Consider the following 16,947-nt stretch of genomic DNA (forward strand, 5'->3'; position numbering starts at 1 on the left):
ATTGTTTTCTTAGTGTCGTGTTTCGTTTTTTCCAATATGAAGGTTTCATAAATTTTTATTTAAATCCAATTGGGTGTCAAATCATTTAGAAATTTTAGAATATTAGGAGATACTGTTTGGTGTAAGAGATAGGCATTAGGATAACTCTAGTGTGTCAGCGCGCGCGCGCATGCATTTTGCCTATTACGCTGCATTATTTTTTTTCACTGGTAAATTGTGTGATAATATTTTATTTAATTGATATTAACCTTTCTGAGGAACTTACTTTCTAGGCAATCCAATTTGGTCTGTTGGCAATACTCAGGAAATAAAATAGTAATTAGTTAAAAAGAAATCGCTTAATTATTTCGTAATATTGCTCAAAATCGCTTAAAATAAAATAATCCGCCAAGATAACAAAGCAAACGACATCATTATTTATTCAAAACACATAATCATAGATAACTTTGCAAAAGCTGATTTATTTAGAGAGCAATATTAGGGAGAGCTCATTAACCAGTATCAGCTACATTAACATATCAAACACCAACATCTGCATCATTAATCACTCAACGGACTACCTTCCGGATATGAGGCACAAAGGTGGATGGCGGGGGCGCAGGCCGCGGCGATAGTGGTTCGAACACAAGGGTGAAATTTTTATAGACCCCATCAGGACAAAACACCATACGGTAAAAGTCTTCATCATGTTCGTAAGGTGTGATCATAAGAGGATAATCATCTTTTCCTTCAAATTTGAAGTTAATATAATACTCCTTGGCCGAATCATCAGATTTGGCAATGTCGAACCAACCTGGCATGGTTACAATATGATTGGTTGGACCAATCACCACCGGGTACTGTTTGCCGCCGGGGATCGAAGCATTCCACTTGCCTGGTTCAGCACAGTAAGGAACCTCAGCGAATTCGAAGCCTGTTTTTTCTGCCACCTTGATAGAGACATCATCGCCATGTAAAATCAAAATCTTAGGTTCAGAGCCAATTATGACGGTGGTGGGGCAGGGATCATCCCCAACCTGATCGATTTCAATTCCACGGGATCTGTTTTTGGCATCCAGAATGTGGTATCCCTCCCCAGACACCACAGGGTTGCCATGGGTGTCATACGCAATTTCCGCACTAGGGTTAGGTGTTGAGTGGAGAAGGAAAAGAGAAGAAGAAGAAACAGAGCAGAGAATGCAATCTTCATTGTTGAAATAAAGAATGCAATATGATAGGAAAGTGATGAGAGGGTGTGTTATGGAAGAGAGAGAAATATGATAGAAAAGTGAGAGGGCGTGTCGTGGAAATGGAAGCTTGCATGGCTTCTATTTATCGAGTTTAGAAGGCGAAGGTGAGGGACTAGATTGGTTGCTCGTCACTTTTACAAGCACTCCAAGCAAATTAGCGATAGATTTTAACAACAGAATTTACAAAATCTGTCAAAAGAAAAAAACGTCAATAATTTATTAACCACGGAATTTTGTTGCGAAATTGATAAACGAAAAAACTTTGATGGTTAATGTGCGGTTTCTTATAGTCGATTAAGACTATCCAGCTAAAACCTGTGGTAATGACAAAAAACAAGGGATTAATTACTGTAGTAGTTATTGAAAGGCTGTAATAAACCAGCATGAGCTCCCACGTTGCGTTGCATATGCCCCACATTTCTTTCTTTCTTTCTTTTATTATTTCTTTATCTCTTGTTCTAGGAATCAATCACCGAAACTTCAATAATTAAGGTTGTAACCTCAATTATATGATGTGCGTTTCAGACCAAAAAAAGAAATATGATGTGTTCTTTTTTACCTCGTACGTTGTTCTCTCTTCCGATTTCATTTGGCTTCCTTCGTAACTGCTGTTCACTTCAATAATACTACTTACAGCTCTGTAAAGCTAAATGTCTTATATGTTACGTACTTCATGCACAGAGTGAGAGAGAGAATGAGTGAGAAAAGATGAGAGACAATAAAGGAGGAATAGACGAGAGAGACATTGATTAACTAATCAGAAAAAGGGGAAAATAAATTAAAATTTTAAATAAGTTCAAAATCTAACTTATAAAAAATATGTTCTCTATCCAAAAGAGTACTTCTTTGGTCCTTAATATAGAATTTAATTGTTGAGTTAGTTTTGGTCCTAAATATAAGACCCATTTCTCATATTTATCAATTTTCTCTAAATTACCCTTATGATACTCCTTCAATCATAATCAAGTAGAAGAGGAAGAGAGGGTATTAAGAAAGATGATTATGGTATTTTAGGAAAACATGTGATATTTCTTATAATTAACTAACTTACCTAACTTCCTTAATCTAATCAAATTAGTTAAATGGGTCTTATATTAAGGATTGGAGAAGTATAACTTTAGGAATAATAATAACTGAACTCGTGTTTTGTTATTTTCTTCTTCCAGAACTGCAGAATTTGGAACACTTTCTGCTTTGAAATTTTGCAGTTACGTTACTGTGTTGACTTGGCTAGATTGGACTGTGCTTTAATTTCCATCATTAACGCGTTAGTGACTTGAACTTAACGTGTGATTAAAATAGCACAAAATATATATATGTATTTTTTTTTATGAAGGACTGAATATTATTTGTTTAAAACGAATTTACCAAATAGATATCAACAGTACAGAATATATGAAGATTTATAAAAATCGCAGTATAGACATGTGTGTGTGTATATATATAGTAGTGTTTTCAGCTGAAAGAATCGGATTTGAAATATTTTAAGCAAACACAGGTGATTATTTTTAAAATTCTGAAATCTTATAATGAATTATTCGTAAAAACATGTTAATAAATTAATAATTGACACTGTTCTAAAATTCTGAATCATAATAAACAATCACAATAAATTAAAGAATAAAGAAAAGGTAAAGGAAATGAATTTCAAAATTGGCTAATAATCTTCCTCTTTGCCTTTAAAAAGCTTAGACAGGGCTCCAAATATGTCAAAGACAATTCTTAAATACTCATGATAGGATGATTGGAAGCCTATTGAGTGGTGCTTATAATCATATAAACATTTAGGATTCGCTTTTTACAAGGTGCTTCACATCTCCATGTCTTTACTTTTTGGGAGAATTAAAATTAGGTCCCAATAAAAAGATTTAATTACTTTAAAATCTATTGACAAGTGAAGAGTAAACAGTGACAAGTTTCAAACTAAGGAATAACAACAGGTTCAGCCAGCTTACTTGTCATTAAGACTGTTTAGTAATTAAATTCCTTTCTTGGAACCTTATGGTAGTTCTCCCTTCCTTTTTCATCTTCGGAAAAAATTACCAACTAAAAATCCCATTCTCTTATATATCCACCGTGTCTTTCCTTTTCTTTTTTCATCTTCAGAAAATTTTGATTAAAGATCCCTGCTCTTCTATTATTGTCACATAAGCTCCTCTCTCTTACCCAATATTTGGTATGAGAGAATTGTAAGAAAAAGAAACGACTGGTAGGCTTTTGGCCAAGATGGCGGCTTAAGTTTAAGCCGGATCTTTCGTACAATTGCACGTTTTTATCACCCCAGCTTTTAGATGGATGTCTTAATCAAAACATATTCATATCACGGATTCACAGTATCAATTATTAATCGACTTAATTAAATTTTTGTAGTCAATGAGTGGGCCCTTAATTAACAAGATATACCAAGGCCCTCAATTAACCCTATGTCGCAGTGTTTTTTTAAACCAAACTTCATCCACGTTTTATTTGTTTATAGAATTTATAATTTTTTGTCCTTTTAAAACCATTTTTTGCATATTATATTACATAATATAACTAGACGCTGTACCCCGTGCATTACACGGTTAGATTGATCACTCATAATTCAATTAGTAAGATTTTTGAATTTATTTTGGCATGATACAATGTGTTTTTTAAAATATATTAAAAAAATACTTGATGTCATAGTAATTAATGCATTATAATTATAAATGGATATATATATTTATAGTATATTTCAATGCCTGATTGACATCAAATGCCAATAAATTTTTGTATTAAAAAATATCTCATCAGAAATTAAAATTTAAAAGTTGTGAAGAAATTAAATGATGAGAGACTTCAAATACAGTAGCATGAGTATGATATTGTACATGATATGCATTCAATTTGATGATCCATCGACTGGAACATTTCCATTGGTGTCCTTCTAAAAAATATCACTTATTATCATTTCATTTCATCTTAACAATATCCAGTTAATCCCTTTCATATTTTATGATATCTCAATAAATTAGAATATTCAAATTACCTTAGCAAATAAGGATATGTAGGTAATTCAATTTTGATCTTCTATTTATAGGGCATTTTAAACACATTTCACACAAATTAAAAAAAATTTTAAACCGCATTAACTGTTACTCTTGTTTAAAATATGACAATTTTTCAGCTTTACCTCTGTTTAAGATATACACCTTTCAAGAAAAACTAATTATCTACACTACAATAGATGAAGAACAAAATAATATATTCATACTAAAATTTAAGGAACAAGAAAATTTTTTTCTCTCTGCCTTATAAACAGGACTAGCAGAGTACCTTCGAAGAAAATAATTAGGATTTAATGTAATCTAGATTAAGATTTAGATTTAAATTTCCCGTTTCACAACATTAAATATTAAAAAGTGATACAATATTAAGTATTAATTCAACATTCCAGGTGTGAGATATAATATACATCACAAATATATTAAGTGATGGCTAAATAAACCCCACAAACAATTGAGAGATTTCCCAAGCCTATTAGGAGGAAGAGCTCCTTGAACTTATAAGCTCCACAACACTTGTAAGATTCCTTAATGTGGGACTCATGACATCTACACCTGTGGGTATTATAGTTTTCTGCTCATCGTTTTTTTCTTGTGCCAGTTTTCATTGAATTTTTGACCACCCTGAATAGTATAGCAGTATGAATTAAAGCAATGAGAGACTTCCTTTTTTTAAGAGCAAATGAGAGATTTGTAAATAATAAATCAAAATAACTATTTATCATCAGATTATGGTGGACAGCGGTGCTAGAAGACTAATATCTTTGATCAACATTAAAGGGGAAAAAATAGAAGTTGACATCGGCTTAATTAATCCTCCAAAAGCATGCTTCACAGTGCACGCACATCACATAAGACCAGGCAGTAGCAACAAATGACAATTTGTTTGGATTTTGTTATCATCACATGTGAATCTTTATTGCTAAAAGAGATATGAAAGCCCAAGCAAGGCACACATGCTTGTTTAAAAATGGGACTTTCATGCATGTTTTCCATTATTTTTTGATCTTTTGAATAGAGTAATACATTATATAGATAACTCAAAATGTTTTTTTATAGAGAACTTAAAACGTCTATCATCTTTTGCTTGATTTTAAGGTTTTTGCATTAACAAATACCTAAAAGAAAAATATCTTGTAAAAAAAGTTGGCTGCATTTCAAGATAGTCAAAACTACTAAAAGAATGTGCCAAGTTATTACACTTCCACTTTAAATAATTAAATTGCATGTCATGCATTTGGCTTTAGACTATTTTTGGTTTGTGTCATTATCATCTGATTCATAATAGTTTTCTCGCACTATTAATGGGTCTTAACATTGTAAACATGGAAAATGTTATTTACTTCATATACATAACAGCCACCAGAATTTTTTTCCCAAGAGAATACGGGGAAGACATGATGCTATGAAAGGAATACCCTCCCATTCCATGAAATAAAAAAGGCAAATGAATGGCAGATAAGTATGTATTTTACATTTCTCCATTCTTATGATTGATATTCATTTTTATCCTTTCCAAAGTGCATTTTCCATCATCTTCATTCTCTACGGGGGGAAAAACAAAGAAAGAAAATAGTGAACCCCATCCTAATTATTGAAGTGGACCTCCACTACCAAGAACAAAGAAAATGGTTATGTTCATTAACATTTAACAATAAATCATGATTACTTAGTGAAAGAATGATGGTGATCAAGAAAAACAAAATAAGAAATAATACATAAAACTTCATGACATATAAATTCAAGGGTTTTGATATTGCCTTCCTTTTGTTTGGTCCCCTTTCTTTGAGCTACGAATTCAAGACTGAGATAGAGATACCAAGAGAGAAGAAGACTTGGAAGAAGGAAAAGAGATAATAGCAAAAAGAACATAAAATGAAAATGAAGAAAGATTGAAGCGTGAGAAGAGAGCACACGGAAACTTGGATTTGGTAAAATGACCAATCGAATATTATTGATTCAACTATGAATATTTATAGTACAAAACATGAACCCATAATGGGCTAACTAGGAAGGAACACCGGCCCAATACAACTCATACAATCAGTATCCTTAACACCCCCCTTCAAGTTGGGGACTATACAGATTAATAGTTCCTAACTTGCGTATCATGGCCTCATGATCTTCCCTCCCAAGAGCTTTAGTTAAGACATCTGCTAACTGATTCCGACTATTTACATGTTGTAAGTCAATGACTCCTTCTTGTAGTTTTTCTCGCACGAAGTGACAATCTATTTCAATATGCTTCGTGCGCTCATGGAAAACAGGATTACTAGCAATATATATAGCAGCCTTGCTATCACAATAAACCTTCACCGGCTTAAGCCCTCTCACATCCAAATCTCTAAGCATGCGTGTCAACCATGTAACTTCAGAGACGGCAGATCCTAAAGCTCTGTACTCTGCTTCAGCGGAAGACTTAGATACTGTTTGCTGCTTCTTAGATTTCCAACAGATTGGAGAACCACCAAATTTAAGTACAAAACCAGTCACTGATCTCCTTGTGTCATGGCAAGCTGCCCAATCAGAATCTACATAGCATTCTAAGTTTGTTCTGTTGGTTGCAGCAAGGAAGATGCCCATTCCAGGACTGCCCTTTAAGTATCTCACCACACGTGTGGCTGCCTCCATGTGAGATTTCCGTGGAGCACTCATGAATTGGCTAAGAGTCTGCACCACAAAACATATGTCAGGCCGAGTCATGGTAAGGTAAGACAACCTACCTACTAGGCAGTTGTACACAGAGGGGTTTTGAAGAAATGGATCCAGATCTGTTTCGGTACTATGTCTCTTCTTATTTGCCTTGTTGGATGCCATTTGGATTCCTTCACGTGACAGCCTAACACTTCTTTCCATAGGAACTTTCAATGGCTTGGCACCACTTAAACCTGCATCTGAAATAAGATTAAGAGTATATTTTCTTTGACTAAGAACAATACCTTTCCTGGACCTTGTCAATTCCAATCCCAAAAAGTATTTAAGCTCCCCCAAATCCTTAATTTTAAATTTCTGGTGTAGATGAGTTTTAGTTTCATTAATTCTGTCAATGTTATTTCCAGCAACCACAAGATCATCTACATAAGCTAGAACCACAGTAATGTCATGTTTATTTTGTTTAAAAAAAAGAGAATAATCATATCTACTTTGTCGAAACCCCCTTTGTATTAAAGCCTCAGTAAGTTTGGCATTCCACTGTCTGGATGCTTGCTTGAGGCCATATAGAGACTTGTTCAGTTTGCAAACTTTGGTGCCGGCAAACTGATCAAACCCCTGAGGAATTTTCATATAGACCTCCTCATGTAGGTCCCCCTGCAGAAATGCATTGTTGACATCCATTTGGAAAAGATGCCAACAATGCATGGCTGCAAGAGTTAAAATACACCTAACTGTAACCATTTTGACAATCGGAGAGAAGGTCTCAAAATAATCAATACCTTCTTGTTGACTGTACCCTTTAGCCACTAAACGGGCTTTGTAACGTTCAACACTACCATCAGAGTTATATTTTACCTTAAACACCCATTTACAACCTATAGTCCTTTTACCTTTTGGAATATCAACAATATCCCAAGTGTGATTCTGCTCAAGAGCTTGCATTTCCTCTCTCATGGCAGTCATCCATTTGGGATCCTTTACTGCATGCTCAAAGCTATAAGGCTCAACAACAGTGTCAGTGGAAAGTAAATAATTCTTATAATCAGCAGAAACATGAGCATAAGTAATATATTCATGCAAGGGATACCAGCACTTGACTTTTCCTTGGTTACTATCAATTGTGTCACCAAGACAGATATAATCATTGAGCCAAGTAGGGGATTTTCTATTTCGAACAGGTCTATCAATTCCTTCTACATGCCGTTCAGTATCAATATTAACCTCATCACCATGGTGATCAAGAATATCAGGAGAATCAGTAGATTCATTGTTAATAATGGTCTGTCTAGGATTAGACTCGGTGGAAACATGATCATCATAGGCAAAATAATCCAAGGCAGACTTACCAGTCCCTGATGCTTGATTATCAAATGAAATATCTTTAAAAGGAAACTTGGTTTCCACAAAATTGACATGTCTACTAACAAACATAGTCTTGGTCTTAAGATTATACAGTAAATAGCCCTTTTGATTAGGTGGATACCCCATAAAAATGCTGACTTTAGCCCTGGGCTGAAATTTATCATTATGACAATGAGAGACAGCAAATGCAAGACATCCAAAAACTTTCAAATGTGTCAAGTTAGGCTGTTTCTTATATAAAAGCTCAAAAGGAGTTTTATAATTCAGGATTTTAGAAGGAATTCTATTGATCAAATAAGAGGCAGTCTTAATGCTTTCCCCCCAAAACTTAATCGGAACACCAAAATGAAAGATAAGGCTTCTAGCTACATTAAGCAAGTGTCGATGTTTGCGCTCAACCACCCCATTTTGTTGTGGAGTGTAGGGACATTTTGTTTCATGAATAATGCCCCTCTCAAGAAGAATACATTTTAGTTTAGTGTTAGTGAATTCTAACCCATTGTTAGTTCTTATTCTTTTGACAGTAGTAGAGAATTGAGTACTAACATATTGCAAAAAATTAAGTAACAACTGAAAACTATCACTTTTATTGAGCATCAAGAAAGTCCAAGTACATTTAGAGAAATCATCAACAATGGTAAGAAAATATCTATACCCCTGATAGGTAGGTTCCTTATAGGGACCCCATATGTCAACATGTACCAATTCAAAACAACATGAAGAAACAGAAACTGAATGGGGAAAAGGAAGTCTAGCTTGTTTAGCTAGAGGGCAAACATCACAATTGACATTAGAAGGACCTACAATTTCATTCTTTATCTTGTCTATATGCCTAATGACTTCTAACGGAGCATGTCCTAGTCTATAATGCCACAGTTGAGAGGTTTCTTTCCTTGTGTCGTTTGATGGAAGATTCATAAGAGCATTGTCCAAGGTTAAAATTTTTCCAATCAAGTATAACCCACTATGGATTCTACCAGTCACCTGAGACCTCCCAGTTAAAATCTCCTGCAATACACAGAACTCAGGGTAAAAAGAGACAATGCATTGCAGTTCTTTAGTTATTCTAGACACAGAGACAAGATTATAACAGCATTCAGGAGTATAATAAACATCACGCAATATAATGCTGTCAGAAAGTGTTACTGTGCCAGTGTGTGTGACCGTAATTTTATCACCATTAGGCAATCTGATTTTCCTAAGGGGTCCTGAGTAAACCGTAGCACTATCAAGCATAGTAAGACTACTAACTACATGACAAGATGCTCTAGAGTCTAGTATTCAATGGGTTTTACAGAGATCAAAGGGGAGTGCATTAATATTACCTGAAATGTGTTCCTCAATGTAATCTGCCGTCCCAATCATATCTTCATTACCATCACTCTTGAGAAGTTGTAGGATCTTATTGTACTGCTGTTGGGTGATAGAGGTTTGATTTCCCAAGTTGTTTGAAGGTGCAGAGGACTGAGGTGTTTGTTCTCCTATACTCGATTCAAGTGGCCTGTTTGAACCTTTCTTCCTCTGAAGTTGGGAGGATATCCAACTAACTCAAAGCATTGCTCTTTCTTGTGGCCTCTGCGATGACAATGACTGCATTCATCTTGGGATCTTCCCCTGCCACGGCCTCTTCCAGATCTCCCTCCTCTAGTTGTGGTGATTGCTGCATCAAATGGGCTATAAGGTTGCTGTGAACATATAAGCCTCTGATCCTCATCTTGGGAGATCATGGCATAGGCTTGGTTGAGAGTCGGTAACGGAGACATTAAAAGAATTTGTGATCGCGCTTGTTGAAAACTGTCATTCAAGCCCATAGGGAACTGAAAGAGCCGCTGCTGCTGCACTATTCTAATGTATTCTTGAGCAGTTTCACACTGACAAGTGGGCAAGGGAACTAACAGTGCATATTCATCCCAGAGTTCCTTGAGCTTGGTAAAATACGCAGACACAGTAAGGGTCCCTTGAGTAATGGAAGAAATACCTTTGAGTAATGAATAGATTTTTGCGCCATCCACTTTGTGAAATCTCTCTTTGAGATCAACCCAAACAATGTGCGCATTCTCAGCAAACACTATACCGTTAGCTATCTCCTTATCCACTGAATTGATCAGCCAAGAAAGGACCACAGCATTACAGCGATCCCACTGTTCTTTGAGATGTGGTTCATTGGTGCGGGTGTAAGTGCCTTCGATGAAACCCAATTTATTCTTCCCTTGTAATGCCAGACGGATGGCACGGCTCCAAACCAAGTAATTGTTGGAACCGGTGAGCACTTGAGAAACTAAGGTTGTAGCTTGTGTGTCCGAAGGATGCAAGTAAAGAGGGTGATTTGCATCAATTGTGGGGATGTTGGAGGCTTCAACTTTGGAAACTGCCTTATCAGCCATCGCGATAATTTCTTGAAGGAATCTTGAAGGAATGTGAACAGCTTAACTAGTGAGAAGACCAGTTCAACCACTGGCGATGGGGGAGAAGAACGATGAAGTGTTGCGGATTACTCAACAGCGTGTTGGGAGATGGACGACAAGGCGGTGAACGATGGGAAACTTTGACAGCAGCGGGTAGCCTATTCTTGAATTCTTTCGGTACGAACGTAGGAAATGATGACTATTAGCGCCTTCGTGGTGAGTATTCCCGCCTTCGTGAAATCTTGACGGTGGGCGAACTCCTAGGGCGCAAGGATAAACTCTAATTGAAAGGGGAGCAAGCTGGATTGCGATTCTTGGGTTGCGCGAGTTCCAGAACTTGCCTTGACAAAACGGTGACAGCAGCAACCGTTTACACCATTACGGTTCTGCAGGCAAGGAGGCAATAGGGCCTTCAACTTTTGCCTTGGACTGGGCTCAACAATCGGACCTGGCTCTTGGTACCATGAGAAGAGAGCACACGGAAACTTGGATTTGGTAAAATGACCAATCGAATATTATTGATTCAACTATGAATATTTATAGTACAAAACATGAACCCATAATGGGCTAACTAGGAAGGAACACCGGCCCAATACAACTCATACAATCAGTATCCTTAACAAAGAGAGAATATCATATATACTAGTTGCCGCACCATATATCAATCTCCATAACTGAAAAAATGGGAAGAGCGGAACACAGTGAAAACTTGAAGGAGATGATTATGTTCACAAATGAAAAAAAAAAAGAACAAAAAAATACTATAATATACCATCTAATACCAGATTAATAAACAGACTAGTTGTAAAGAAAATGAAAGTAGAGAACTAAAGACAAAGACTATCGCGCACTGCTTATAGATTTAACCAAGATATAGGATCAAAAGCGATGGCCCATCGGTTGATATCTCCATACCTCTTAGAGAAGTATATAAACGAAGAGATGGCTCATTAATCCATACCTCAAAAAGGAAAATGATGGAATTCGAAAATACTAGTAATATGAGAGAGAGGGAACTTGATTAATAAATGTTACGTATGAAACTATTCAAATGTACACTATTACAGGGGATGTTCAATGAATCAGTGTTTAAGAATGGAAACAGAACGGTCAAGATAAACATTAATGAAATTCCACTTCTCAAAAACAAATGGAGACGGAAAATTCAGAGTTGATACATGCATTGAGAATAGGACAATGCGGACACGCAAGGCCCGCCAATAGATTGAAAGAAACATGATCATGTCAACAGCCACAAGCCAATAAAATGCAAAAAGACCACCACTTAATACTGCCATGTGGACCAATCGCAAAACTGCTACAAGATTTATAGAATATATAGATAGATAGATAGATAGATATAGATATCACCTCCTGTCTTAAATATAGGAACTATCGGGAGGTTTATTTTGATTCTAAATATAATATTCTAATTCATTTTATCTTTTAAATTTATAATTTTTTCAAAAATATCATTATTTGTTGTACATATTAAGGAAGTTTCCATCAAGAAGTGATTATAATGTACATGATTAGGAAATGTATTTTAGAAAAACTAACACACATTTGTTACAAACAACTAACTTGATTGTTAATACCCATAAATTCGTCATTAAGCTCTTATATTAAAAATTGATAGCAGTACATTTTATCTCGTAAAGTAATGAGAACTTATACAGAAATAATCAGCCAAAGGGGTAACTAATTGGTGACTAACGAGGGAAATAAAGGGAAAGTTTGAGTTAATTTTTGTTTAATTGTTAGAAATAATTCTTTCTTATGCCTGAAAATACATGGTTTGCTGATGCAAACACTTCTCTTTATAGCTAAATAATATTTGGTTGACTGTTCTTTTCACAATTCTTTTTTTTTTTTTCCAGATGAAAATAGAGTATCCTCAAGTTATCTTGGACTTGAGACTAATTCCTTTTGGGCCTAGAGCGGTTAAAGAATAGTCCTCCTAATAAGTGCACTTTTCGGGATTCGAATTTCTGTTCTCCTTCTTAGGGGGTGAAACTGCTACCATTTCAACCAACAACTTATTGGTTCTTTTTGCGATCTTTAGTATAAGATCTTAACATGCTTTCAAACTAACACTTATATTAAGAACAGGAGGTAGTATGTCACTTGAGTATTAAGGTGTTTGACCTTAATAAGTCTTTTACTTAATTACGTATATTTCCCTTGAATTTTTTTTTATTGATTTCCAAAATGACCGGCTCAAAAAGAAGATACGGACTCATACGCTAATTTACCAATTCTTTCAGATGAATTATGGAAATCCCCTGACGCAGCAAGCAGTATTTCATTTGGGTCGGCCAGCGTTCTATTGTCATGAATTATGGAACAAATAAATATGATGCTTTCTTTTTACCTGGTACCTTGTTCTCTCTTCCAATTTCGTTTGCCTTCCTGTAAAACGTTGGACGTGTTCTGTTATGTACTTTGTTTTACTTTTTGTTTCCCCAAACAAATACATCCCACTCGAACTAAGGCAGAGAAAAAGAAGTAATTAATATTGCTTTCTCTGTTTTGATTTCCACCCGAATGCATTTGCCAAATAATTGCACTCTCGTCCTGCAACGACTTCGTCTAGGAATACAGTAATAAATTGCTTTGCATATTCTGATTAACATCAGTTAATTATTACGCTCATGTTTGACATTTTCTTCTTGTCTCTTTATTCTAAGTCCTGCGTGTCTTACTACTTTTTATATCTGTATCCAAAGTTCGCTTCAACAAGGTAGACTCGTTTCAGAAATAAGGGAAAACTAATATGCCAATCCTTATACTTTCCTTCCCTTTTTAATCAGATCCTTCAACTTTTTTTTTCTTTTTATGAACTCCTTGTTTCCGTTGTTTAAGCCGTCCATCCCTGAACATTAAAACTGTTATAACACCGTTTGAGTGAATCCGCGTAGAACATGACTGGAGTCTTTTTTACCATATACTAAATTCTCAAGTTAAAGGCGCAACTTGCAGTCGCGTTATTATTCTAAAATTAAGCAAATACCCTAGCTAGATAGTAATGGTACCACTACCCTCTAGTAGAAGGGCTCCTACTCCATATTTATGTTTGAGCAAACTAGATAGAATCTTTTCCCCCTTTTCATGCATTAAACATGAAATCTAAAATAATGTATTTCATTATATATAATATTGTATTTAATTTATTAAAGGAGACAGGGAGTAATAGAAGGGCTATCAATCATAAGCGCGGGCAAGAGACACAAGACATGCTATTGCTATTGAGCTTTTTAACCCTATTTCTTATATGTCAACACATGTACTAAGTAGCTACTATATTACTTTGTTACTCTCTGTTTTTTGGACCTAAAATAGAGGAAAACATAGCAGCAGTCTACTTTTGCTTGTTTCCATTATAAATGAACAGAGAGAGCCTTGTTCACAACCACAGACATTATTTGGCTTGAAAACTTCTTCTTGAAGGTTTCATGCAATCGACATCAATAAAGCCATGAGAATAATCATCACCCAACTCTCCTTCATCACTAATTCACTATCTTCAAATACTTTAATATCACCTGGCTCAGCTTCATCTACATTGTGCTCGAGTTTCAATATATGCCCAAAATATAACCAATAAACTACAAATAATTCCTAATGAACGAAGCTCAGAGACTTAACGGATAGAAGAAATTTTCTCTCACCTGATTGTTAGACTTAGAGACTAAGAACAATGCTATTTTGACAGCTTGTTGCTGTTTTGTTCACTCCAAGGACAAAACTCTTGCCCCAAAGCTCGTCCTCAATGCTCATCTCTTCTGCTTTTTTTTTTTTAATGAAATAAAGACACCAACAAATATGGCTTCACTCCAAGTCAATCTTGCCACATTTGATCCAACTGAAAGCCACGTCAACTCCTTTCAATGATGCTCTAACTTGGTCTGACAAATTTTAGACGGAAGGACTAACGCTTTTAACATTTAAAACAATAAGGATTCAATAAAATGAAAAAAAAATGAGGACCTAATTAAAAACTGAGGAAAAGAATAAGGACCGGCATATTAATTCTCCCCAGCAATAATGACGACAATGTTTAACCCCAACTAATTAACCATAAAAACTAATTTACGATATGTAAGAATAAAAACGATGTCGTTTTGTAACATGCAGCTTATTGCTTGAGTGAATATATTTTAATGATTGATGCCATCAATTAGAAAATAAAACAGTTTAACACACCCATATAAGCACAACGAAAATTGTAGCTTGACATGTAATATGATTGTCGTGTTTCAAATAGTTCAGTTGATAAGCACAAAAGAGTTGGTCTAATTGATAAGGAATTAGCTCTTAACTCATAAGTTGGCAAGTTCAAACTCCATTAACAATCTGTAAATACCTCTATAAGCATTTTCTGAGCTTAGAAGCATGTCTTGGCCTTAGTGAACTCCTAGAATAAAAAAAAAATTTGAACAGTAAAAAAGTTTTCTAAACAAGAAATGAGAGAGAGAGGGAGAGGGAGAGAAAGACTAAAAAAACTTTGAACATAAAATAGTAAGAAACTTAACAATATTATTAGTATTATTGATTATTTTGTGAAATAAAACACTGAACGACGTCAACGAAAAATCGAGAAAAGTTAACATAATCGTACACTTTCAACTATTCATAAAATAGTTGTAAGAAAGGTTCATGGGAGCATGCTTGTGTTTCGGAGAGACACAGAAGAGACATCAAGAAACCGTATCAGATGATAATCTTGGTAGCATGTGAAAATAACTGAAGACTTTACCAAGTCTTAACTGTATCAAGTAATTAATCAGTTAATTGTGTGTGTGTGTGTGTGAGAGAGAGAGAGAGAGAGAGAGAGAGATTTGAAAAGGAACAATTCTTCATTGCTGCACTTGAGTTCTCCGTGGCTGTTCTTAAGGCTCGATTTTTTTTTTTTGACCTTTCCAAGTTTGCAAACTATCCATAGCAAAATAAGGGATTTAGTAAGAAGGGTAAATTAGTAAATAAAATTTATTTTAATATAAATTTCAATTAAAAATATACTGGTGATAGTGTTTTGCTCCATCTTTTATGTCTTTTCACTCCCTCCCCTTTATTAGATATACTCATTGCTCATGCTAACACTACATCCTTACGTAATATAAAAACTAATTAGAGAATTAGATTTAGTCCTAAATATAAGATTTTTATCTACTTTATTTTTTATATTTTTTTAAGATATTCCTATTAATTGAATGGGGTTCCCACCAATAGATAATTCCAATCGTGCAATACAATAACAACAAACATATGTGATAAATAACTAACTTAACTAATTTTTCTAAATCACAATTTTCAATTTTTCAAGGTCTTTATTTGTAATTTTCTCCATATTCTTTCTGCAAGGGAAATTAGTGAGAGTAAATATTATGTGTAAATAATATTTTACTATACAAACACACACATAAATATGTAAATAATTTCATATATAATTATATATTTGTATTCAATTTTATTATTTTTTGTAAATATTTATTAATAATTAATATCCTTCTTTATTAAAAATATTTTGCACAGTAATGTTTACATTATATATTTTACTTTTCATTTGTATTTATACCATTTTTATTTTTATTTATGTGTAATATATTATTGAAAAAGTCACATACACACACATTCCTAAATAAATAGTTTCTATATATTTACATTAGTATTTATATTATAATTTTTTATATTTATTAAAATGTTATTTTTAATATACAGTTAAATACGAATGAAATAATTTTTAATTTTGCAAATAACATGGCCGTGTGATATTAAATCAACACAATTTAAATAACATACAACGTAAATATAATTATTTCAAAGGTCAAGGAGATTTTAAACAATCTAGAACTCCTCATTCCTTGACTTTTCCTATCTTGATCTTTTACATCCAAAAATCATGGCTTCATTTCCTCTTGCTATGAAATTATTACCTCCCCATTTTCTCATCACGCGATTTCCATTATCATTACTGCACCTCTAAAAGGCATGTAGTGCTCAACACATTTTGGCTAAGAGTTATAAATATTTTTGCACCTTTATGCCTTTTTTCTTTTTTTAAATTAGGGGTAGTTTGAAATTTTTAATTAAATGGGTCCCACCGCAGAAAGTAAAGGTTGTTATGTATGAGGAATTCTTACATTGGGAGTGCCACCTAACTTGTGCTCTGACTAATAGAAATCCTCCAAATCACATGGTGGGACCCATGTTTGTTGCAGTCTTTTAAATGTCCTCTTTCCTTCTACACCCGCCCTCTTTGTCTAGTGT

General features: G+C 34.5%; 1 protein-coding gene across 1 annotated transcript; it reads right to left on the minus strand.

The window, feature by feature from the left end:
• Positions 1-548: 548 nt before the first annotated feature.
• LOC114739762 (trypsin inhibitor A-like) lies at positions 549-1,636 on the minus strand. The gene is made up of 2 exons (XM_028927841.1): positions 1,579-1,636; positions 549-1,183 (listed from the first exon to the last, which is right to left on the minus strand). The coding sequence occupies exons 1-2, from the start codon at positions 1,634-1,636 to the stop codon at positions 549-551; spliced, it is 693 nt and encodes a 230-aa protein (XP_028783674.1).
• Between the last annotated feature and the right edge of the window lie 15,311 nt (positions 1,637-16,947).

The sequence above is a fragment of the Neltuma alba genome, unplaced genomic scaffold (assembly GCF_004799145.2).
Source record: "Neltuma alba isolate B1F8T4 unplaced genomic scaffold, ASM479914v2 tig00002907_pilon, whole genome shotgun sequence".
Classification (NCBI taxonomy): Eukaryota; Viridiplantae; Streptophyta; class Magnoliopsida; order Fabales; family Fabaceae; genus Neltuma; species Neltuma alba.

What these genes read in the sequence shown, in the direction of transcription:
- LOC114739762 (XM_028927841.1), bottom strand. Translation starts at nt 1,636, where the DNA reads ATGCAACGCAACGTGGGAGCTCATGCTGGTTTATTACAGCCTTTCAAT. An exon ending in GCCTTTCAATAACTACTACA is followed by an intron (nt 1,184 to 1,578) that starts GTAATTAATCCC and finishes TCAACAATGAAG; the next exon opens with ATTGCATTCTCTGCTCTGTT.